This window comes from Arvicola amphibius, chromosome 8 (genome assembly GCF_903992535.2).
Source record: "Arvicola amphibius chromosome 8, mArvAmp1.2, whole genome shotgun sequence".
Classification (NCBI taxonomy): domain Eukaryota; kingdom Metazoa; phylum Chordata; class Mammalia; order Rodentia; family Cricetidae; genus Arvicola; species Arvicola amphibius.
The window spans coordinates 99,530,061-99,555,915 of record NC_052054.1 but is presented as its reverse complement, the minus strand read 5'-3'; the positions used below and the strand labels follow the sequence as shown (position 1 = coordinate 99,555,915).

At 44.5% G+C, this 25,855-nt stretch overlaps 1 protein-coding gene across 1 annotated transcript in view; it reads right to left on the bottom strand.

The window, feature by feature from the left end:
* Window positions 1-502: 502 nt before the first annotated feature.
* Ndufa10 (NADH:ubiquinone oxidoreductase subunit A10) overlaps window positions 503-25,855 on the bottom strand; it is a 38,853-nt gene continuing 13,500 nt past the window's right edge. The window contains exons 9-10 of the mRNA XM_038340562.1: window positions 14,605-14,713; window positions 503-916 (exon numbers count right to left, since the gene is read on the bottom strand). Coding sequence (XP_038196490.1) covers window positions 848-916; window positions 14,605-14,713 — 178 coding nt within the window. The 3' untranslated portion in view covers window positions 503-847. The remainder of the gene's footprint in view (window positions 917-14,604; window positions 14,714-25,855) is intronic.

The window sequence follows — 25,855 nt, the reverse complement described above, 5'->3', positions numbered from 1 at the left end:
TTAAGTTTTAATTAAGCTAAATGTAAATCATATGTACTAGAAGCAGTCACAGCAGGGGGCTCAGTACAAAGTTACAAAACTTAGGACAACTTACAGAGGAACTCCCGAATAACAACACGGATTGACACTAGCTAATAAAGACTCTTTCCCCCTAGCTTCCAATACAGGTGAGAACCAAAATGCAACTGCTTTCTTCACTTGGGACCGGCACCCTGATTTTTGGTGACAGTATGAGACCTTGCCTCTGTACCCACATTCCATGCCATTAAGTGAGCCTGCTCTAGAAGACACCATTCTACTAGTCTGGGGCTGGGGGGGGGGGGGGTCCTTCTTTCCCTTTTTGCTCTAATGTGCACTGATAAAGAAGAAATGCTTCAGAAAACCATTTCAACATTGTGTGTGAGTGCAAACTGCAGGGAAGAAATGAAGGGCTGCACATCACCACCGTGTGTGCGTGTGTCCATGCGTGTGTGAAGCACGTGTGCACGTGCGGACACAGGAGGAGGAGCTATAGAGCCAGGTTTATTTCTTGAAGTTGAGAGGACTAAAAGACAGCACGGGGACACGGGGCGTCCAGTGGGAGCTGCTCCCCCAGAGCAGACCTGCTTTGTTTTGTTTTTCCCAGATGATTGCAAAATAAAACTGGAAGGTTCCAGAACCTTTTCAATGGAAGTTGAATCTTTCAATCAACTAACTAGGCACAGGAAAGATTGGATCTTTTGACCATTTCTTCAGGCAATACCTCGATCATTGCTTTTTTTCCTGTTGTCTTGTAAAGCTCTGGATTTCAGAGTTGGGCAGAGCAGACATCTTCATGGCTGTGACACAGCTAGGCAGAGGGGACCATTCACTTCAGCCAGATCCACTTGTCACCCACCTCTTCATTGTATCCAGGGCTGTACTTGCGGCCTGGCAGCTGTGGGGGGAAGGCATTAAAACACTGTTTAAAGACCACTTGTCCAACCCCTAGCTGGTCAGCTACTGCCCATCTAGTACCCAGGGGAATACCCGAGAGCAGGGATCCACTGCAATGAAGCAGTCTTGCCCAGAGAAGCCCTGCCTAGATGGGACAAACCTGTAGATTTCTCACTGATGTCAATAAGGACAGGAGGGACAAGAGACAGCAGTGGCACTCAGCAAGAGCTGGCAGAGGGGACCCAGACTAGGGAATGTCTTGTTCTCAAGCCCTGACTGCCTGTTTGACTATTGTGAATGGTGACTGGCTTTGAGAATCAGTGACAAGATCACTAAGAGACCATGGTCACCAGGGTCTTGGCTTTGAAGAGTGCATGATGGGAGAGTGTGAGCTTAACATAGGTCCTGCGGAAGTGCAGGCAGGTAAGAAAGATGGCACAGGCCTTGGGAAGTCACTGAAATGTCCAGGTCTGAAGGAGTATAGGCAAGAAACGACTGTGGAAGCAAGGAAGCCGTGGGAGAGGCCTCTGGTCTGTCATCAACTGTCCTTCTCCAGCTGGATAGTTGGATGTCACAAACAAGAACCCAGGTGTTAACAGCCTCAGGGCTCAGAAAGAACTCTAGACAAGCAAAGGGCATGACAGGGACCTGCCCAGTATGACATCAGAATGCTCCACAAAGGCCACATGAGGGCAGGCAGAGGCTGGAAGTGAGTTTTAAAGTAGAGCAGGTAAAAACTAGCTGAAAACCTCAAAACCTGCTGAGCCTCACCAATGTCTACTAATTGCTTCACAAAACCCACTCTCTGGAATTCTTCAGGAGCATTTAATTGGCTTATGAAATCCAGTAAGGGGCGCCCCCAGGTTCTGGGGAGAAGGCACAGCACCCCTAAGTTCCTAGATGCTAACTGTTCATCTGTGGGCTGAAAGCCATGCTGAATCTTAACCAGCAATTCAGATCACTAGAAGGCTCTAGATGAAGCCTAAGACACAACTGCCTCTGGACAGGGCCCTGGACAGCTGGAGACACAGGGAATGTTACAGGATGTGCACATATTTTTTATTTTTTTTCAAAAAGAGTAAACTGCCGGGCGGTGGTGGCTCGCCTTTAATCCCAGCACTCGGGAGGCAGAGGCAGGTGGATCTCTGAATTCGAGGCCAGCCAGGTCTATAGGAGCTAAGGCACCAAAGCTACAAAGAAATCCTATCTCCAAAAAACAACAACAAAAAACAAAACAAAACAAAAAAAGAGTAAGTCACTTGCCTCAAGCACACAGCACAAGAATCTGCACTCGTTCCAACTCTGGAGTGGATGCTAAGCCCAAGTCCCTAGACACCTCATTCTACCCGCTCCAGCCTAGGTGGACCTGTGCTGCCATGCCTGCTGTTTCCAGCCTCCACTCCTCCCTACAATGCTTCTCCTTTGTAGATGCTTCGGATAAACTCCCAGAAACAGAACTGCTTGCTGAAGCAAAACAGCCTGAACAGCAGGTGTAGACAGCAGCCCTCCATGGCTCTAACTTGACAGTGTGGAAGTTCTGGTCTGGATTACTGTGCTGAGGCTTAGGCAAGGGAGCTGACTCAGCACCTCCTCTCCTTGCTCTTGGTCTCCAGGGCCTCCCACCAGGATGAGCAAACTGGCTGCTCTTCAGGCTGGCTGTCCTTGCAAACAGGGTACCACCTTACCCGCCTGTGCACAAGCTGACTATGGGGCTTCACCAAGGTTGGGAGTCTGAGAAGCAATGGCAAGGTGTCTTGTTACCTTGTGTATCCTAAGTGAAGCCACTGAGTTTTGGATTTAAGTAACATGAAGGAGTGGGGTTCTGAAAGTCATAAAAGATACCTCCCTCTACATGCCACAGCCAGCTGAGTGGACACTTCAGGTTCAAAGCAGCAAGTGCAGAAAAGCCCTCCCCTGACCATATACTGGACATGGGCCAACTTGTAACATATGGCCTCCGGGCCCCGTGTTCCAGGACCGAGGCTGACAACTGAGACCTGCCGGCGAAGCGCCATCAAGTAACAGCAGCTTCCCAACAGGGTGAGCTCCAGCATCTGGCCTCTCTCTCTAACTAGAAGCATTTAGAAACTGGAAAGCTGAATCCCATGTCCTACCTGATCCTAAACAGGCCAAAGTGTATGGTAGGGACATAAGATCTAAGCAAAGAAAGAGCTCCAGAATGTGTCAGGGCCACTGGCCTTCAGCTGAAAACAATGTCCAGGCAGCACAGGTGATATCCTGCAAGCCTGGACAAAACCTCCAGGAGCTGTGAGCAGAAAGAATCCATGGCTACTCACTTTAGGTGGTGGGTCAGATGGGCTCCCACTGGCCCCTCCTCACACACACGAGCATAAGAGATCTCAGGTTATACTGTCCCCCAAAACAGGCTACGCTAGAGCCCTGGAAAACTAAAACTCACTGCTCGTAGGATTAATGCTGATGTGAAGTAACTGCAGTGCAGCCAGAACACTTCTAACACTTGTCTCAGAATAGAACATCTAGCATTCCAAACCATAAACTCACAGTGTGCTGCAGCAGCGATGCACTTCCAGACATGTGCAAGTGGAAAATGTGACCCTCAGCCAGAGGAGAATCAGGCTGACTCAGAATGACGAACATGATGGATTAGTGAACAGGGACGCTAAAGCATCTGTTAGGAAAGTGCTCGATATGTTCTGGGAACAAAATGACAGATGACAGAATAAGGGAAAACTGGAAAACAGAAAGACAGAAGTTCCAAGTTTAAAAATAAGATTCCTGAAGTACAATTCTATTGGATTGGGGGGGGGGGATTGTCACGCAAATGTGAAGCTACGAAGGACGGGCCCTTGGGATGCACTGCCCTACTCAGGGCAGGCCACACCCTCCCTGTCAATGGCTGGGTGCAAAGGAGCAGTGCCAGTCCACTTTGTAGCCACAGGCTCTTCCCAGGCTCTCTAGCCTGGCCTCACGCCTCCTGGATCTGTCCTCCCCACTGCCTGCCAGGCACGCCACAGGCTCTCCTGCCCCTTCCAGTTGTCTCTTCTCTGCTTCCTCCCAATACACTGCTTCAACATTTCCTTTGTCTTCTCTTTCTTTGAAGAGCCAAATAACACAATGGAACAACAGCATATTTCTTAACAGCATAGAAAATAGTGAACACAAAGATATAACAGAACTGACTCAAAATAGGATAGAAAGAAAATGGCCAAAACAGTTTCAGTGACCCATGAAAACTTCCATCTAATGCACATATAATACATTCCCCAAACCCCTAGGGATAGCGAAACCTTTCCCAAATGCTTTGAAAGGTACAGAGAACACACCCAGTAACTCAGAAACCTCTGCAAGATACAGAGACAACCACACAGAGGCAAATCACAATGAACCCCTTAAAAACAGCACTAACAGGGCTACAGAACACCCTGAAAGAATTCTGAGGCAACAAGACCAAAGACAAGAGTTGACTAGACTTCTCATGAGAAACAATGCAGGCACAAGGCATAGAGAACCTTCCAGGTGTTGTGAGAACAGTCAAGCTAGAATCTTGTATCAATTGAAAATGCCTCTCAGACTGAGTTGAAATAAATATTTTTTAGTTAGTCAGCCAAAGGAATTTGTCACTATCAGATCAGTACTGTAAAAACTGTTAAGTCAAGCAAAACTGGGTCCAAACAAAGGTATGGCATACACTCAAAATGACAGTTCAGGAAGAAGTCAAAGCTCTTTCCAAATCTCTTTAAATGGTAATAATTTACTATACAAAGGCTTCTATAAGCAACATTATAGCCATGCAGGAGTCTCTTCCTTTCTTAAACTTTATTTTCTAATTGACTTAAAAAATCAGAGGTTTTGATATTTCTTTTTCATAAACCCAGTTTCTGCTAACTCTCCTATCCACAACCCACATCTCCAACCTCCCTACTCTGACTGAAAGCAACCCACACCCAACAATATCATTTTCTTTCATATCACCTATGTTCTAAAAGACACCCTCACTTAAGGTGTCGCCTCCTTTCTAATTCCTGGCTTCTACATATGTTCCAAATTAAGCACACAGATATAAAGAGGCTAAGCTGGACCTGCATATGAGAGAGAATGTATGGTATTTGTCTTATGGCCCTGGCTCATCTCATTTGGGAGATTATATATATTTTATCCATGTACCTGAAAATTTCATTTTCTTTACGGCTGAGTGCAGTTTCATTTTGTATATACCACATTTCTTTTTTTTTTCAAGCCATCATCTGTTGACAAAATATATAGGCTGATTAATTTTCTGGCTATTGTGTCAAGACAGCAATGAACACTGATGGGCCAGGATCTTTATAGCAGGATATAATAGGGTCTATACACAGGGTGGTATACTTGGGTCATATGGCAGGTCCATGTGTTGCTTTTTGTGGACCCTCCACACTGATTTCCATAGAGATGCACCAATTCACACTCCCACTACCAGTGACTAAGAGTGCTTTGTTCCCCACAATCTCAACAGCATCTGCTGACATCTGACTTCTGGATAATAGCCATTCTGGCTGGGGTGAGATGGAATTTCACAGTTGTTTCAGTTTGTATTTCCCCAATGGCTAAATTATGTTGACTACTTTCTAAAGTATTTATTAGCTATTAATATTTCTTATTTTGAGAATTCTCTATTCATTTCCAAGTCCCATTTTTTAAATTGAACTGTTTTCTTGAAGTTTTAGATTTGTTCTTAGTTCTTTGCACAACCTAAATTTTAGTCTTCTGGCAGATGTACAGTTGCCAGATATTTCTACTATTCCATAGGCAGCATGAACAAAAATCCCATATTACCACATGCAAACTCTCTCCTTATAAGTTATTGGTCACAGAAGCCCCGATACAGGTTCTCAGTATTCTTCTTGGTTAACTGTAGCCAGTCTTTTTCTGTCGCCTGCCAGTTCCCAAATAACCACATGGAGACTTTTTATTAATTATGAAAGCTCGGCCTTAGCTTGTACTTGTTCCTAACTAGTTCTTGTAACTTAAATTAACCCATAATTTAAAATCCTCACTCTTTTACATGGCTTGGTTACCTTTACTCTGTACTGCCCATCTGTCTCCTCTGTGTCTGGCTGGTGACTCTGCCTTTCTCCTTCCTAGAGCTCTCTCTGCCCAGAAGTTTTGCCTACACCTTCTGCCTAGCTATTGGCCATTCAGTTATTTATTAAACCAAGCACAGTGACACACACATCTTCATACAGTGTGAAGGAATATTTCCACAACAGATACCCACCAGAACTAAGTGATAAGACACCATGTACCTTGGTTTCAAGATACAGAGAAATCAAACTGGAACCCAGGCAACTGTCTCTTCCCTGTCAGATGACTCTCCCAGTGCTGGAAATGCTATGCTGACTAAAGGGTGAGAAGAGGTCTCAGTGGTCTTACCCAAGTGCGAACCCTACAAAATATAAAGCAAACTTGAGAGACAAGATGCATCCACAAATGCAACAGTGGCATTACTACTATGGGTAACCAACAGCTCTTGGATCAGAGTTGAAGCCTGCTCCACAGTGGAGAATACATGTCTGGTATGACAAACCTTTACTATCAAACTCATGGTTGGGAAACCATGGTTCTTAGGGAGACCTTACCACTATTGTCTGACCTGACACCAAACTGCCTTCTAAATACTTAAGATTATACTCATAGATAAATGCTTCTGACTCAATCAGAGAATCTTCTCTGTGAGTGAATACCAGTGAATGCAGAGACTCATGACTCTCAAGGTGTTAAGAATAAGTGACGGCTGGGTGCTCATCCCTTTATAGACCTCTTAGACAACGTCATGGAAGAGGGAACAGAAGGAATATAGAAGTGGGAAGAAAGGAAAATTGCTGCAGAATGCTATCTTCAGGGCACGACAGAGCCACTGAACACACAATCTCACAGCAGTTGTGGTTGCCTGCACTGCTCCTGTATGAGAGTCAGTGTCAACAGTCAACCACAGATCAGGGAGGGGCTTATGGGACTCTCTTGTCCCTGTTGAACTACTAGCTACTGACAGATTCTGGAAGTTGCTGTTTTCAGGTGTCTACCCAATGGTGACAGTTCCAAACCCATGGTCCTACATACCACGTTGTTAAAATCAGTGAGATCTACACCATCTGACAAGGTGCCTCTGAAGGCAGCTGCTAACAGATGTTGGACTTTTCTAGGGACAAATTGTTTTGTGTGCCAAAGCCATGTATGTAGAGATAACTACCAACTCTTCACAGCCAGAGCTGTGATATCACAATGAGTTAAATGGATGAAGGAAGTACTGGTAAACACACGTACAGGTAGGAGGCAGGGGTATACAGTATGTTTAGAGCCACCTTTGGGTGCCAAGTGAACGAGGGCAGACTTGTGATCATTAGTCTGAATTGGGAACGACCTAGAAGACAGTAAAGCACCTCTGGGCGTGCCTCTATTTTTCCTCTGAAAACAAGAGCATGACGGTTCTGATCCACGAGTGGACTGATCCCTGGGTAGATACATAGTATGATGAGATGCTTGGGTGGTGGTGGAAAGTAGGAGTTGGGGCCCAGCTGGAAGAAGTGACTACCATGGACAAGTCCCTGGGAATTGTGGCTTCTCCTCAGCTTCTTAACTGCTATATTAGATGTTGTTCCCTACCTTGTCATCCTTGCCAGGATAGACTGCCACCCATGAAGTTCTCAGGAAAATAAGTAATTCTTCCCTAATGTTGTTTTTATCAAGTGTTTTGCTGCCATTACAAAAAAAAAAAAAAACCAAAACAAAACAAAACACAAAACCAAAGACAAACAAACAAAAAACCAACTAAGTCTTCCGAAATGAGCAGGGACAGTCCCAAGCATGGCCCCAGTGGAACAGCTGGGCCTCTGTGTATCATGGCCTGAGCCCCCGCTCTAGTCCTCATTCTGTCTTCTGCCCCCATCTTTTGAACTTACTCTCACTTACTCCTTGCCAATCAATTCACAAAAAGTTTGGTTTTTAATAACAAAAATCAAGTAACAAATTCAGAAAATACTGGCTAGCCAGTTCCCACTCTCCTGACACTTTTCCTCAAGGTTCACCTGAGACCCCACGCAGTCATCAAAGCAAAACCCCGAGCTTCCTTCCTTGTTGTGGGATATTTGTATACTGTGTGAAGGTGTATTGCTGTGATTGGTGTAATAAAAAATTGAATGGCCAATAGCTAGCCAGGAGGTATAAGGGGGATTTCTGGGAAAGAATGGAAGAGGAGGAGGGCTCTAGGCACAGGGGGATGCCAGGAGACATGGAGAAGAAATGGGTGCAAGATGGAAGAGAGGTAATGCCACATGATAGAATGTAGATAAATATAGTGGGTTACTTTAAGATGTAAGAGCTAGTTAGGAACAAACCTAAGCTATATGCCTAGCATTCATAATAATAAGTCTCTGTGTGGTTATTTATGAGCTGGCGGCCCAAAGAAGAGTCTGACTATACCTCCTTGACCTTCCCATAGTACTAGGGAGCACAGCTCCTGTACCTCTTTATACCCATCCAGTTTGCTCCTTTTCACTAGCCTCCCTCCTCATGACATGAAGTATCTTAACATTGTGGTCTCAAGTGCTTGGCTGGACTCACTATCTTGCTGGTGGCACTCTATGCTTCCCGGGAGTTGGGTGAGGCGGTGTTGGCTCCCCAACAGCAATGACAGTAGTGCTTGCCAGGGCAGTGTAAGCAAATCACTAAGTCAGAATTGTTTGAGGTTTGAGCACAGTGGCTGGAAGACAGTTCCGCTGCCAGAGAAAGCCTTTGTGAAAGCTACAATTCCCAGACTGTCAATAGCTAGGTGAGAAACAGACAGAGGGCCTTCATGCGTTCATCTCTGACTCATCCATAATGCAATTTCCAGAGGGAAATTTTGTGATAATTGTTCATGTCTTTAATAGCAAAGAAAATTCTGACTCTAAGAAGAAAGTCGTTATTATTACCATGCTTCATTTCAACCCATCATTTTTAATGAAAACAACTTACTTTTCTTAAAAGACAAACAAACAAACAAGCCAACATTCCTCTAAACGGTTACAGTTTTCAACCAACAAAGAGGAAGCTTGAGGAACACACAGTACAAAGACAGAGCGACACTTCAGAGGAAAGACACGGGGCAATAAAGGTCAACAAATGGCCACACTGGTCATTCACTGAACCAGTGCCCACCTGAGACTGCACTGCAGGTTTCTTAAACTGTGACTGAGGACAAGGGACACATGCAGCACTGCAGAGAGAGAACTGGAGTCTGTGCCGTGGAGTCTGGGTGGGGCCCTGGCACAGAAGAACGGAGTGAAGAACTGAGGAGACCTGGGTGACACTTAGTTGACACCAGTGTCCATGACTTGTATCTCCTGAAAGCTGGTGACATCACAGCCATCACACACACACACACACACACACACACACACACACAAGATATATATGTGATAGCATATATACATATTATGTATCACATTATATATCTATGTTGAATCTTTTAAAAACAAAACTTATTTTTAAAAATACCCAGAAATAATAGATTTTTCCAATTATTTGTTTAAAATCTTAAACATTTCTAACATTTACTTTAATTCACATGTTCAATGCTATAGACTCTCTTTGTTATTCAGTATTTGTCTTAGTATATTGTCTTAGGGTTACTATTGCTGTAATAAAACACCATGACCAAAGACAACTTGGGGAGCAAAGAGTTTATTATTTCATCTTATATAGTTCCTGTCCCAGGGAAGTTGGGGCAGGAACTCAAGGCAGGACTCTAGGGGTAGGAACTGAGGCACAGGAAATAGAGGAGTGCTGCTTACTGGCTTCTTCCACTTGATTAGCCTACTTTCTTATACTATCTAAGACCATCTGCCCTGGGGTAGTACTACCCATAGTGAGCTGGGCCTTCCCATAATAATCAACAATCAAAAAAATGTTCAAAGGTTTGCCCAAAGACCAATTTGGTAGGGGCATTTTTTTTTCAATTGAGATTCCTTCCCCCCAAAGCCTGTATCAAGTTGACAAGACACCACCCAGCAGAACTTTAGAATGCAGAAAGCCATAAGAACACAATGACAGGGATGGTGTCAAGCTCACCACACAACCACCTACCTACGTTTAGCTTTTGGATGACTAGCTGGCTCAGAACAACTCTGCCCTCCCCTACAAGCACAGAGGGATGGTGAATAAGTCCTCCACTCACAGAGATTCAGGCAGGCAGGGGCTGTGTTTCAGGATGTCAGGACAAAGAGCAGGGGGAGCTTACAGTCAACACATCAGTCTCCTGGAGTCTCCTCAACTCGCAGCAGCAGCAGCAGCAGCAGCAGCAGCAGCAGCAGCAGCAGCAGCAGCAGCAATAAGGCACTGAACAGAGCTTCTAGCAGCAGCACACACAGAAGGGATGAAACTGACAAGAGGCAACCCTGCTAAACATGCTTTAACTGCAAACGCATCAGCCCAGCCATTTGTGTGGCCTTAGAATGGATTCTGGTGGTCTGCCTTCACTTTACTGCTGACCAGATGACAGTGTAGTGCATCTCCTTGCGGGTGAGTAGCACTGTTAAAGTCTAAAACTATCTTTACATTCTTAATCAAATACAAACAAAAGGGACAAGAGACAGGCACAGTGAGAGAAGACTGAGACAACACCTGCCAGGCTGCAGAGACAAAAAGATCAAACAACAGCAGTGAGAGGCAGTAAAGCAGACCCTAAGACAGCCACCGCAGTCATCAGATTACTTTGAGACTGTTTCAAAAATTTGTATAGCAAAACTAATTTTGCAAAGTTGAAAGTATAAACTCTAGAAACAACAAAAAAGACAATGATTAAATTGAAAGCTCAATGATAAGGACAGCAGATAAAAGGGCAGGAAAGACAACCGATCAATACTCGGAAGATGGCAGATGAACATGTGTGGGCTGAACACACTGAGAAAGGGGGCGCATGAGCCACAGCCTTGGGAGCCCAAGGAGAGCAGAGAACTGGCACTGACTGGAGACTGCACAGCGACAGGGACAAAGGGCTTCACACAGCTCCAGGCGACTGAGGACAAAGGCACACGGTCTGGCCCCAGGTACACACACACTTGGCAAAGCTCAAGACCACATCAGCAAGCAGACAAAAACCAGACCCTGTAGAGAAACAAGAACCATGCCACAGAAATAGCAAGCTGCTCTTTAGAACACAGAGCCAGAATCCGAAGATGCTCAAGTCTGTACTGGGTGAAAGAAAACAAACTGGCAATTCAGAATTCTCTGCCCCAAGAACGAAGACAGTCTCCCTTCCAAGTTTAACCTAAAGCTGAATATGGCTTGTGACTCCCTGAAAGTGGGGGTGACAGACATTGGTAGGGTTTGAAGCAAACCATGGTAACTGTAATAGGCCAACAGGGGAGCAGGCAAGGCTGCTCACAGTATCAGTCCTATAAGTGCCCACAGGGAGAGTGTGAGAAAGGCTGAGCTGTCACCACACAGCCCTGTAGAAGCAGTGGGACCCTGACAGCAGGAACCCACAACTTTCAACACACACAGATAAACACACAAAAAATCATATACAGGGAGAGTATTTCCTCACAGCAGATACTGAGGATGTGGAAGGGGTGACAGAAAAAGAACTACAATTAGGAAACCAGGCCGGGCAGTGCTGGCGCACGCCTTTAATCCCAGCACTTGGGAGGCAGAGGCCAGCTTGGTCTACAGAGCGAGTTCCAGGACAGGCTCCAAAGCTACAGCAAAATCCTGTCTCAAAAAAACAAAAACAAAAACAAAAAAACACAAAAGGAACCCATCACAGTGGTAACTAAGTAGGTAAGAAAATCTGACAAAAGAACATGCCTGCTGTCCCAAATTCCCCCAATGACTCCTGATCATGAAGAATGAAAGAGTTACATCATATTTAATCAAACGATAGAAGGAAATGTAAGTGACAGGGCCAATGAATCACACGCTGCCTAGGAAGTTGCAGTGAGTTCTTTGACATTCCCTCCACAACAAAACTAGGGCCTGACTACTCATGAGGAAACCGCCAACAAACCAGACTAAGTCAACAGCTAAGCAACCTGTAGTCTCCAAATGTTTTGAATATCAAGTTCCTAAATATTGAGGAAATCCAAATGTGAGGACTGGAGACATCAGATGTAACCTCACCCACCCGGGGTCTCTGGGGTCACTGACATCCCTCAGTTGGTATGTGGTTAGCAGCTGCATGTAAATCCTCTCTCATGTAGACTGCCGGGTACAGTAGGGTCTTATGGCATCTTGTTCATGAGAATGCCATCTTCAAGTGGAGTGTCCCAATCTTTTTTATGTTTTGTTTTTGTTTTTTGAGACAGGATTTGTCTGTGTAGCTCTGGAGCCTGTCCTGGCACTCGCTCTGTAGACCAGGCTGGCCTTGAACTCACATAGATCCGCCTGCCTCTGCCTCCCGAGTGCTGGGATTAAAGATGTGCGCCACCACCGCGTGGCCGAGTGAGTGTCCCAATCTTAATGGTCATTACAATCCCACAGCCCAGGCTGGGATGTGATCTAGCAGGCCTAGTGGTCTGAGAAGTGGTATTCCTAATGCATGTGCATGCATCCTGGAGAAAAGGTGCAGAGACCATGCAGTGAATAAGAACAATGGTGTTCAATGAGTTTGATGACATAGGATTATAAAAGGGCATTACAGTGATCTCAGATGGCAAGAGAAGGTTATTTTTTTCTATTATTACGTACTTTTTTCAGGTTGGCCTTGAATTCACGGCATAGCTAAGGATTACCATGTGCCAGTGGACACACGGAGAAGACACAGAATCCTCTGTACCCAGAGTTCTAGAGTTATGAGCTACTGTCGGGGCTAAGAACAGAAGCCAGGTCCTCTGCTCCAATTGCTGAATCATCTCTTCAGTTCCTCTTACCATTTTAAAAGTTTGAAGTATCCCCCAAACAAATTTAAAAATACAATAATAAAAAATAAATGAAGATCAAATAAATATCATTTTAATTTGCTGCAACAAAGAATTCCTCCAGGAGGAATGATCCTAAGCAGAAGCAGAGCCACGAAAGGATGTGAGCCACAGCAGGGTTAAGTGGTGGGTGGTGCAGACCTATCTTGAGTCAATGATGTCTTGAGGGACTTAAAATGTACAGAGAATTAAGACATACAATCACAACAGGTCACAGGAGGAGTTGGGCAAATGGGTCTCAATGCAGTCTGTGACTTCCCACGGTCTACAACTGGAAAACTACTGATATTAGACTCAAATATGTCAATTCTGACCACTTTAATTACCAGTGATTACTAGCTAATTACAGCAAGCAGAGGGAAATAAATGAAACCAGAAAAAAAGGTAAGATAAAACAGAGAGCAAAAACCTATGACAGGCCAGAAAACACTGTGAAACAACTCAGCTAACCCCACCTTCCTTCCACTGTGACTGGATAAATATTCCAAATATTGAGAATAACAAGAGGTTTTTTAATACCTTCGTGGAACTAGAGAGGCTGACAAGAGAAGCTGTGCTATGCACACTTGCTGGAGAAAGGAAGGCGCTGCAGCAGCACTCGCCGGAGCAGTCCACTACTAAAGGCACAAAAGGGACAGCACTAACCACCTAGTCAGCACATCCACTCCGCCAATGAGGTCAAGGCTGACAGCACAGAGGAAGCAGGGCCAGCAATGCTGTAAACCCTCTTGCTATAGTACACAGTGGGCAAAAAGGACTGAGGCTTTTTTCTACATGAATGAGGCTGCTTCTACATGGCAGAGGGAGGCAAGGAGTCCAGGGAGCAGCTGAGTCCACTGAGGTTAAGATGTTGCCAGTCCAGACCCAGACCATGCACAGCAAGGAGCCACCACAGCCTTGTGTGAGGAAGCCACAGTCTTCACAGTGCACGCAGGAAGAGACACGCAACTGCTTGCTTTCATCTCACAATAAGAGCAGCAGCAACATGAATGGATGGTGCCTGGTGGGGTCTTTATGGCTATGCCCCCAAATTTCTACAGTGAATAAAATTATTTTCAAAAAGGCTCACATTACTTGCTTAAAAGAAAACACTGAATACTTCAAGAAAGGGTAAAAACAAAAACAAACAAAACCGGCCACCGTGGAACCCTTGATCAATGCTTCTGGTATGCAGGCAACAGGAGCGCACCTCTCACAGGGAGGCGGACTCACACAAGTTCCCCTCAATGCCACTTCAATGCAGTGATCTCACACTCCGATAACGAGCAAGCTACAGCAGACCATGACAGGATCGCACTTTCCATTCCATGTTGCTGCTTGGTGCAGGCTGCTATTCCTGCTAAGTCTCTGATCCTGGCTAAAGGGCTGGAAATGACCCTACACCAATGGAGGAACAAAAGGCTTGTGAAGAAGAGTGTAAATTAGAGGAAGATATGACCGGAGTGGTAGCTGCTGCCTCCACTGTCTTTTCTGCTATCCTTGCTGCTTGGTAGCACTTGGTTGGAGGACACTGTAGAAATGTAATCCTCATGTCTTAGAGACACACTATGAAGAATAAGGTGACATCAGATAGAGCCATGAAGAACTGGACACACCAGCTAAAGAATGGAGGACATGAGTCCATCAAGATAATGCAGCTGAAACGGTACTGGGTCTGGTGTATGAGGACGCACTGCTTTATGACTGAAATTGAGGGGGACAGCAGCAGATCTATTCTTCACAGAGGTGGCTTAGTGGCCACAGGCACCCCAGACTCTGCCCCATGGCTAGGGCTCACCTCTCTGAAGCTGTTGTAGATTCGGGTACCCTGGTGAGCTCCAATCGTGATTTCTGGAAGGTAGACAGGAATAGTTGTGTAATTCAGCACATCCATCTTCTCCTGAACCCTGAAAAGACAAACATGAATTACAACAAGCCATCAAAATAAGCACCATTCAGAAATTATTATCTTTGACTCTTAAAATATACATATAAAACAAACAAACAAACAAACCCTAAGATGGGCTGAAGAGATGGGTCAGTGGTTAAAAGCACTATTCCAGAGGCTACTATTCCAGAGGACCTGGGTTTATTCCTAGCACCCACAAGGCAGCTCACAACTGTCTGTAACTTCTGTTTCAGGGGATCTGGTACCCTCACACAGACACACATACAGGCAAAACACCAATGCACATAAAATAAAAAAAATAAATCTTTAAAAGAACAAAACAACAACAAAAAGCCTATAATGGCTGTCCAGCAGCAGGTGTCTCCGAACACCACCTCCCTCAAATCACCGGGGCTGTGTGGCCCCTCTGCTGGAACAGCTCCAGGACTGAGGGAGCTCTGTGAAGCACTGAATCCTCAGAGTTTGGGAAATGGGAAAACAGAGTCAATGTGTCCTTCACAGACAAGAACAGGGAGAAAGGGACCAGCAGATGGCACACACATGCCCTCACTAAAAATAGGCAACACTAATAATAGAGGAGTGGGCCATAGCTATCCACGGTCAGTCTCACTGGGCACTAGTGATACCAACTGTGGGCTTCTCTCCTTGCTTTACCATTTCACCCTGCTGATACGAGAATGTTTATAGTGTTGTTACAGCTCATTCACTCTGAAGCTGGACTCAAAATAACTATTGTGCTTGAAGGGACAGTTTTTTGTTTTGTGTTTTTTTCTTTTAAAGAAAGAAACATAAAAGCTGGGCCTGGTCATGCAGGCTTAAATCCTTGAATGCTTGAAATCTTTGTACTTGGGAAGCCATGACAAGAGAAATGCCACAAGTCGGAGTTCAACCTGGGCTACCTGGTGAGACAACTGAGGGGAGAAGGCACTAAAGCTTTTCTTACAGGCTCAAGAAGCAAAGTAATTATTTTCAACAGATACTCATCCACACCTAAGTTGTAAAGGCAACAGAGGGCATTTCTTCTCTGCAGTTTCCAAGTGGAGATTCAATACTCTATCTGGCTTCTGGTGGCTGGACCTTGTAAGAAGCATCCAGGCTCACTATGCAAACCTGCAGACAACCAAGACCCCACAGGACTAGAACAACTCTAGAGAAATGCAAGGCACATGGGTCCATGGGTCATGCTTCCCTAAGAAACCACAGGGAAACTAGGGCTGTGGCAGACTGAGCTTTGTGGGTAGCAGCAAAAGCTGGTGTCCTAGCACAAAGTGGCTCAAATCCCACCCCATACAGCAGCTGTCCAGGTTGCCCTTCCTGCCTATCCTCCCATGCGGTTTGCACTTGTTTAGGTAAATGGCCATATTTGAAACAATCAAAGATTAAGGTTGCTTTTATTAGCTTTCATATCCAGTTGGTTTATCTGTCAGAAAATAAGAAAACATTTGAAAACAATGCAAGCATGCAAACAGTAAAGTCTGCAAAGGACATAAGTAGCTGTGTTCTGTTAGATAAAATTCTACAGAACCAAAGCCCATCTTCGCATCGCCTTCCAGAGTCCCCTCTCCAGAGCCGCAAGCCGACAGCTTTGTCACACACTCTTTACATGACACGATTCCAGCAGCGTATGAGCACACAGCTCTCTACTGCAACACACAGAATTGTTTTGTACCTGCTACTGTCTAATTTTGTTGAAGTGGCAACAAAATATTTCAACTAAAATGAAGTACACGGTAAATGTTAACAAATATCAAAGTAGTAGGGTGGTATCTGGTTTTCTCTATAGCTGAAAATCCTTAGAAAATGTTGAAAGAAGAAAAAAAGAAAAGAACGTGTCCTGGGAGTCTATGAAATAGTCAGAGCAACAGCGCCATCTATGTTTAATCTGACAAAATTACAATTTACACATACCCCGGAAAAAGTTAAAAGGCTGTAAAAGTAAGCTGCTGCTCTATTCTGCACCGTATTTAAACGGGGAGAGGTCCAACTCTTAGCAGAGGCACACAGCATATCTCCAGGAACTACTCTCACGCAGGCTAGAGAGAACACCCTAGATCAGAGATAATAAAAGAAACAAAGCACTAGGAAGCCTTCTATGGCTGAGAACACAAGGAACAGCTAAGGAGAGTTCTGTTCACAGAATTCTTGGTTCAACTCTGCAGTTGGAAAAACCGAGCTGAGAACAATGTAGCTACCACACCAGTGTCCGTCCAGCTATGCTGTGGTGAGCACAGTCTGGTGGGAGCACTATGGACAGACAGCACTATTGAACAGAGGGTTGAGGCAAGAAGACAGAAAAGAATAAGGTGGCAATTGAGGTTTTATGACTAAAGATTTCTCCATCAGCAGAATGTACCCTTTTCTCTCACCTGTTTTTGCTTCCCCCTGAACCACAGTTCTGCCTGAAACTATGTGGACAGCCTCCATGCTCCAGACTTCTAGATTTCTGTTTGGAAATGGGCTCCCAGCAGCCACAGTGAGCCTCCTGGGCAGCAGTGGTGCTCTGTGGAGCCGGGAGGTTGGGCAGGGGTGAGTGCACCGACAAGTATAACTGAAATTAAATGGAAATGCTTTGAAGCAATAATTTGGTCAAGTTCTGGACCAAATTATTGTAACTGGCAAGTGGCATGTTTACAGTAATTGTCTTAGAAAATAGATCATAATTTTCACTCAAGAAATTAAAATCAACTCAATTACCATTGGAAACTGTTATGAAACTGAGGAGAGGACACAAGACAAGGAAAGGACAAAGCCATAGCAAATGGAATGAAAGCAATCAATTGGACGTTGTAACTCACAAACTCCGGGAAAATTACAGGACTCAGCTCTATACCCTGATAACCATATAACTAAGTAATTACCAAAATTATGATTTTTAAGCATGGATCAGATCAACACGTGTTTCAGATCACTTTTAGAAAATGACATGGTATTATCTGTGGGAGGTCAAAAGCCAGACACACACCCCAGCCAACACAAGTCTGCCCGGATCTTAGACAGAGCTCTGTTCCTATGCGCTAGCTCACACACTGCTCAGCAGTGACTGATCCTAACAAGCAAGAATCACAGACAGACCCACAGCACTAACAGGAGGCGCTGGGACGGTGACAGGTGACGAGATGAAGACTGGGATGCAGACCAGGACAGAGCTAATCCAGGAACAGAACAGAACGTCAGCACTCGGGAGCATTCTTCCTAAAGGGGAACAGGAACAAACAAACCAACCACTCTGGAGTACAGGAAATGGTTAAGAGCAATTAGTAACTGATCAGAAGCAGAGATCCAACATGGGGACATCAAACCAGCACGGCAGAGAGTAAGAGGGACAAGCAGGAAAGCACAGTGCAGTGCATCAGCTTCAGAGTGGACGTGAGGGAGAAGGGCATGAACGACAGAGGCCCAAGTTAGTACTACAACCTCAGACACGGGCACGGACAGAGCAGGGCAAGGCAGTCATGGGCTCAGAGCACAACAGCAGTTCCACTTCTCAGGGTCTCAAACACCAGACCCTTCTTTTCCCCAGCCTCATATGGACTGCAGTCACATGGCCTTAGCAGGCCAAGCTCCCTGAGCTTGCTCTCCTCACCTGAAAAGCAGGGGTTCCACGAGTAGAGAGAACTTTCCTGCATGCCCTCCTGATGGCACTGCCACATGGTGGCAAACAGGATTTCAGAATTGAAGGTCAGACAGTGATATAGTAATGAGGACTTACTTGCCAAGCAAGGTTAGAACCATAAAGCAGGTGTCACGAAGGTAACTTACCAAAATATATGTACAATGTGCACAACACATATACAAGGAACAGACAACAAAGCCAACAACAACCTTTTTAGAAAGAACTGTGAATAAAAACCACCACCACTAAAAGCAACTTGAGAGTTTATCTTGGTTAGGGCAAGTCCATACGGTGGGGAAGGCATGGCAGAAGTCAGCTGGAGCAGGGACCTGACAGGTAACACCTTCAAGCACTAACAAGTATTAGAGAGCAAAGTGGAAGTGGGGTGAGGTTCTGAACTCTCAAAACCCACTCTCAGAGATGTGCCTCCTCCAGCAAGGCTCTGACTCCTGAAGGTTCCACAACCTCACCAAACAGTACCACCAACTGGGTACTAAGTGTTCAAATACATAAGTCTACTGAGACAGTTCTCATTCAAATCACATTCCACCCTCTGGTCCCAACAGGCTCTCCTCATATCATAACGCAAAATACATTTATTCTATTTTAAAAGTCCCAAAAGTCCTTCAGTTTTAACAGTTTAAAAGTATAGTCTCTTCTAATACTCATGACAATCTTTTAACTGTGACTCTTGTAAAATCAAAAAGCAAATCACACCTTCCCAACAGCATACAATGGCACAGAATATACATTTCCATTCCAAAAGAGAGGAACGGGAGCATATGAGAAAATACTTGACCAAAGCAAGACTGAAACCTGTCAGAACACTCAGGATCCTATAGCTTCATATTAGTTGTCTAGGACTTTAGTTTCCAATGGCTTAGATGGCCTCCAACACACATATATTTCTTGAGCTGGTTCTATTCCTTTATACAGCTCTTCCTGACGGACATCCTATGGCTCTGGCATCTCTAACATTTGGGGTCTCCACTGCAAACCAGATTTTTACATTCTCAGCTTGACTTAATAATCTTGCATGATCTCCTGCCATCTTAGGGCCGACCTTCTGGAAGGGACTTCCCTGCCATATGCTGCCTGGACTTGCAGCTCTCTGAACCATGGAAGAAGCATCCCTGACCCCTCAATCCTTGCATATTTTATTCCTCTAGAGCCCCTGCCTGTAGATAACACTGCCAAGTTCAGCTGTGAGCTTGGGATGGCCCTTCCTTGCCTCCAACCACACTGGTACATTGAAGCTTTCTAGAGAAGACACCAGGCATCCTTGTAAGGTGCAAGCTTAGCTGGGTGGGGTCTTGTCTTTTGGGCATCTTATTCCTCCAAAGTAGAACAGGTGGATTCTCTTTCACTGTGGTAATTTCTTTAAATAAGTAAAGTCTCTCTTGAAAGAGATGCCTTGTTTATATGCTTTGGCTGTAAAGATTAAACTTCCTAGAGCTTTTTCCCTCCAAGCTGTGTATGTTTTATTTCTTTCTGTCCCAATTGCTCTTTTTCAACTATACATAGGTTATCAATACCAAATATCAATACCATACCAAAGACTCAATGTTATACTGTCTTGAAATTTCCTCTGCCAAAGAGATTAGTATATTACTTAAGTTCGGGCAAGTTCTCAGAATGAGGGCAGAAGGTAGCCAGATTCTTTGCTAAGATTTAACAGCCTAGTTGTTGATCAAGTCCTTGCTTCCTTTGAACCCCATAAGCCCTCTACTGTCTGCATTACCCCTAGAATGCCACTGACTTCCAAGTTCCTACTAGAACAATCCATTAAGTTCTACTTACAAAATTCAACTGCTTTTCTAGTCCAAAGCCTTTCACATTCCTCGAAACAAAATAAACAAGCAAACAAAACACACGGTCAAGTTCTCACTGCAACTGCCCACTATCTAATACCCAAACTTCTAGGACAGCAGGGCAAAGGTCATAAAATCAGGAAGCAAAATTTTTCATACCAGATCACTAGGGGGTGACATTGAATGGAACCATTCCTACTTCCATCCCAATACCTAGATTCATTAATTTTGTCTATAGGAGAAGCAGTACCATACACTGAATGCTAATACAAAGCATACACTACCTTCTGAAGAACCCTGAAGGGAATCTTCAGAGTGGGCAAAACTACGGGTAGTGTATATGTTTCAACATTTTACATGGAAGGAGAATAGCCAGTTGTGTCGATTAATGAGCTTGTAGACAATGGTTTGGCTGGGTGGTCAGGACTACAGAAGGAGGAAATTGCTTCCCATCTGCTTGTCCTCACTCCTGCTGGAAAGTTCATATATCCTGTTGCGGAGCACTCATGAATCAATATTAGAAGCAACTTCTTTGGGATTCTAATGTATACTGAAGACTCTAGGAATCCTCCAAGCCTTCAGCACCAGATTGGGACTACAGAGAAATCCAGCCTCATGGACTGAACACCTACCAGATTCTCCATCTCTAAAGTCCATTGTTGGACTATCAGGAGGGTATCCTATAAATCAATCTAATGAATCAATCAATCTTCCCTCCTTTCTTCCCTCCCTCCCCCCCCCCCTCTCTCTCACACACACACACACACACACACACACACACACACACACACACACACACCCCATTTCAAGCAGTTATAGGCACCCCACGGTACCCACAGGGATGTTTCTAGGAACCCTGTGGACAGCAAACTCCAAGGGCAAAAAGCACAGTATTGTCACACAACCTCCATGTTTCCTGCCATACACTTTCAATAATCCCCACTATGAACACAGCTGTCACACCACAATGCTTAAAGAATATGAGACAGAAATGTCTCTACATACTTAGCACAGTCATAATTAAAAAAAATAACTCGACTGGTGTTGTGGCTAGAGTAGGCTAACTGCACTCTTCTCAGAATGAGTTACAATATCCTAAGAGGCTATAGCTTGCAGGAGAGTGGAATAATGCCAGCAATGCTGTTAGGCACAGAGGGTGCTTCCTGCTGTCAGCCACCTGCCCTCCTGTAGAACAGCAGTTGACATGGAAGAGCTGGGAATGACAGGAAAACACAGGAACTAAAAATGTGTTTTTTTCCTAATGTATGAAATACTATATATAAGTAGAATTATTTAAAACGATCAGTTAAATTCAGAGAGGGGGTTAAAAGAAAACAATGTAACAAGTAGAAAACATGAAACATGGAAAAATGGATTTCAACAGTACTGCTCACTTTAATGCAAAAGAGCCAAACATAGAAGACACCACTATCAGATGATATGAAAAAAACAACTCAAGCATTTGTTGTGTAAGAAACTGATTTTAAATTGAGGCAATTTAAAGTAAAAGAATGAAGGAAAAGATGCTATGCTTATGTCAAGAGCAAAAGTGTCTTTAATAGAGTATTTCAGACAGAGTTCAGAATAAAGTAAAATATCAGGCACATACAGATGGGCATTATCTAACTACAAGATGTAAGATTCTTAGCAACAAGAATCAAATCACAAGGCAAAAATGAACAGGATTCAATAGAGACCCAGGAGAGCTGGCATTGCTTGAGCTTTAATCCCATTTCAGAACTGACAGATCCAACAGAGGACACAGATGACCGGGCCACCACATGCCTCTGCTTCCTCAACAGGCAGACTTAGCACTCCCTGTCCCACAGCAGAGCCCACACTGCCTGCTCAATGGAGCATGCACCAAGGCATAAATAAGACATGCCAGCCTAGCAAACACCTGAATGGAGGGAAAAGAAGAGAAACAGGATGTTTGCAGACCACACCAGGATTAGGATAGGGGAAGAACGACAGGTGGAAAACTCCAGCTACAACTCACAAGTGAGCCAAGGAAGTCTCAAAGGAATTCTGAAAATATCTTTCCTAGTGAAATTAAGAATGTTCTCTATCAAATGTGTAGGCTGCAGGAAAAAGAGTACCAGAGGGAACCTGAGTGCACCAGGGCCGTGTTAGGACAGAGGGTTTAACAGCTGTCCGAGCATCTTCCTGGGATGCTACAGAGAGCAGTTGAGACCTCAGAAGCAGGAGGAAGAATGAAACAAATAAAAACAACAGCTGGAAACAAAGCAGCAAATGAACAGGCCAACACCCGGCTCTCTGAAAAAGTCACCACCAGGAAAAGGAGGCTCATAAAGACACTGATCAACCAAGAGGAACATAAGTAAAGATTTAGAAACTGCACTGCAAGGTAATTCTTTTCTTTGGGAACAAATGGCAGGTTTTGATTTCTATTTATACTTTATCACTGTGTATACATGTGCACACATTAACGTTGCTGTGCTTGTGCAAATGCATGTGTGTGTGTGTCACTATGTGCAGAGGCCGGAGAGCAACACTCAGAGTCTTCCTCACTCTCTCCACCTGAATTGTTGGGATGGGGTCTCTTACAGAATGGATTTGGCTAGACTGGCTGGTCAGCAAGTCCCAGGGATCCCCTGCCTCCAAACAAGCACAACCACACCCAGCTTGATATGGGGGTGCCTGGAATCTTAACTCAGGTTCCTTACTAGCCAGGTCATCTCCTAACCTTAACTGTACTTCTTAACAGATAAAATATTCATTCACTTGCAAAAAATAAATCAATAACTGTAAAATGTATTTATTTGTACAGTCTGACCCAGCAACATTCTTACAACTTAAGAAAGTAACATGGAACCAAGAAAGTGTGCACAATATGTGCATTGCTGTGTTGTAAATATGAATAAAAATAATTAGAAACATCAGTATCAAATAAGTAGTCAATGAGTTCTGCTTTATCCCAGAGGTTAATAAGCTTTTCCTATTGAGGACCAGATAGTAAATAAGTAAGTGAGAGGCTTTAAGCTAAGCACAGGTTTCACTGACACATTTCTCATGCACCACTGGGAGGGCTGTACAGTTTTGCAACCTTATATGCAAATCTGAGCAGCTCTGGGCTGATCTGGCACACAGACCAGTGTGCCAATCTGATTAATTTCTCAGTTAACAGACAGACATGGCATACAGAGGCAGCCACTAAAAACAAAAACTTCAATCTTTAGTAAAACAGGGACTTGTTTGTTATATTAAAATAAAATATAAAATATAAGGCAATATTCAAAAATACATAAACACGCACTTCATTGACTGAAACCCCCATTAAGCTGCCAATTTTAGGTCCTGTGACAGTAGAGTCGCAGGTGATTTGGCTTTTGATCTTTGTTTCTAACTTCCCAAGACAAGCAGGTTACTTCACCTTGCTATTTGTACGTCTTCTTTCTGGAGCCTAGCCTTGAGCAGCTCAACTAATGCCGCCCCCGCTGCTAGGGTGCGCCTGCCTACTGCCTCATCTTTCTTTGCCACTGGTGTCCTGAACCCTCTGCCTTCCCAAGAGCCGGCTGCTTACCCTTCCTTAAAAATGCACTGTTGTACAAAGTCACAGCTCACACACACATATTACTTTCTGAAATAGTAACACACACTCCTGCACTTCTAAGCATGGCTTAAGGTTGTGTGAACAACGTGCTGCACAAGGGCACTAAGTGTAGATCTGATTTCACAAAGAGATGAGATCAGAGGAAAAGTAACACCAGACCTCCCTCTTCGTGCAGATGGACATCATAGTGAGTGAGGGAGGATATGAAGATGGCCACGAGAAGAGGGGCAGGAAACCCTAGGGGAGATGATACAACAGCTTCTCTGAAAAGCTCAAGTGATTACAAACCACTCATGCAGCAAACATTTCCAAGGAGCGAGCACACAGCATAGAGATGAGTGCTTGGAGAACTTGAAGAGCTCACAGTTGAGAAGGGAAATCAGATATCCCTATAGTTGAGCAGGTGCTGAGGTCACTGAGATGCTGAATCAAAGACAGAGAAGAACATCGCGTCACCAAGAGAGCCTGTTACACTCTAGGGCAGGAGAGAAGCCCTGTTTGTGGGTAAAAGCAAACAAAACATAGAAAGGAAGAAGGATACAAGCAAAGTAATGAAGAACAGTATTAACAGAAGGAACACAAGGTAACTACAATCTATGGGATACAACGGTATAAACTAGCAAGGCTCAGCACTGGGGCCACTCAGCTCTAAGCACTTTACACTACTAACAAATTACAGCAATTTTGTGGCAGGTTCTGGGTTTTTTCTCTACCCTACAATGGGGACCCATGAAAGCTGGATTCTTTTGTTTGTTAGTTAGTTTTGAGACAGTGTAATAATAATACTTTTTGTAATAGTTCTGACTGTCCTGGAACTCACTCTGTAGACCAGGCTGGCCTCAAACTCAGATTCGCTTGTCTCTGCCTCCCTAGTGCTGGAACTAAAGACGTGTGTTGCCGCCATCCAGTAACAGTTGGATTCTTAATATTCTCCTCCAAAGGTCTATGTGTTCATGGATACAGTCACCAGCCTATGGCTGTATGGTCATCAGCACCCAGCCCTTTGTTTCCTGGCCACCAAGAGCTGAGGGGCCTATTCTACCACATGTGGCCACCATGTTGTGTTCTTTGACACAAGCCCAGCCAAATGTTCATGGTCCCAAACCTTCAAATCATGAGCTAAGCCTTTCTCCCTTTATCTGTCACCATGATAGAAAGTTGACACACTGAGATGCACTAGCCTAGCCCCCACAAGAAACACCACTGACCTAGTCATGACATGACAATCTGATATCAAGTGTCTTTTCTTTAATGAAGAAAAATTTCTTTCCTTTTGGAGACTTTTAAACTACATTTCTGCTTATGACCTCTGCTTCTTTTCGTTTTCCAGTGGAAACTATTGGGAATATCTTAATGATACCTTGCCACATTTATAGCAAGGCACAAACTACTATAACAAAAAACAGCCTCAGGTAGCTCGCAGCTGACTAAAACCCAGCAGAGAACTTGAGCTTCTGAGGCACCAGAAGTTCCCTATTGTTTCTGTTTCTCACTGTGTCTGTCAGCAGCCTGCAGCCTCTGCTGAACTGTGGTGTGCATACTGAGCAGGATTGCAGAGCACTCACGCAGGGCCCACAGGCAGGGAAATTCAGAAGGAGCCTTTGCCTTGTGTTTCAATGGAGGACACCCTAGATTCCTTAAGAGACTTTTTCAGAGATGCGGGTCTGTAAGTGGGTTTCTTCCACTCACTAAGACTGCCGCAGCGAGGGCCAGTGAGTCTATGGACTGGAGCGTATGTGAACTCCGTACTTACACTTACTTTTGTCTGCTAGTCAGCAAGCTCAGTTTCATGTTCTGCTTCAGTGCTAAAATTGTAAAGACGAAGAAAGCAAGGCACAGAGGGTCAAGTGACCTGCCCCACATCCTAGCTAGATCAACCCTATCCCAGGCCTGCAGTCTGGTATCTCCCTTACTCAGCTTTCAACGTCCATTCCAACCAACGAGAAAAGTAATTTGTACCTAACACTTCAGTTTGATTATTAGTAGAAATTGCGCTTTAACACGGCGCTGTAAATGAGTAAACTCAGTATACTGACTCCTCCTCCTACGTGAATCTGTTTTTGCTGCAGCACACATCCACTTCAGCCACCCACAGCCGTGTTGGAGACTGAAGCCACAGCATCACAGGCAAGTGCTCTACCA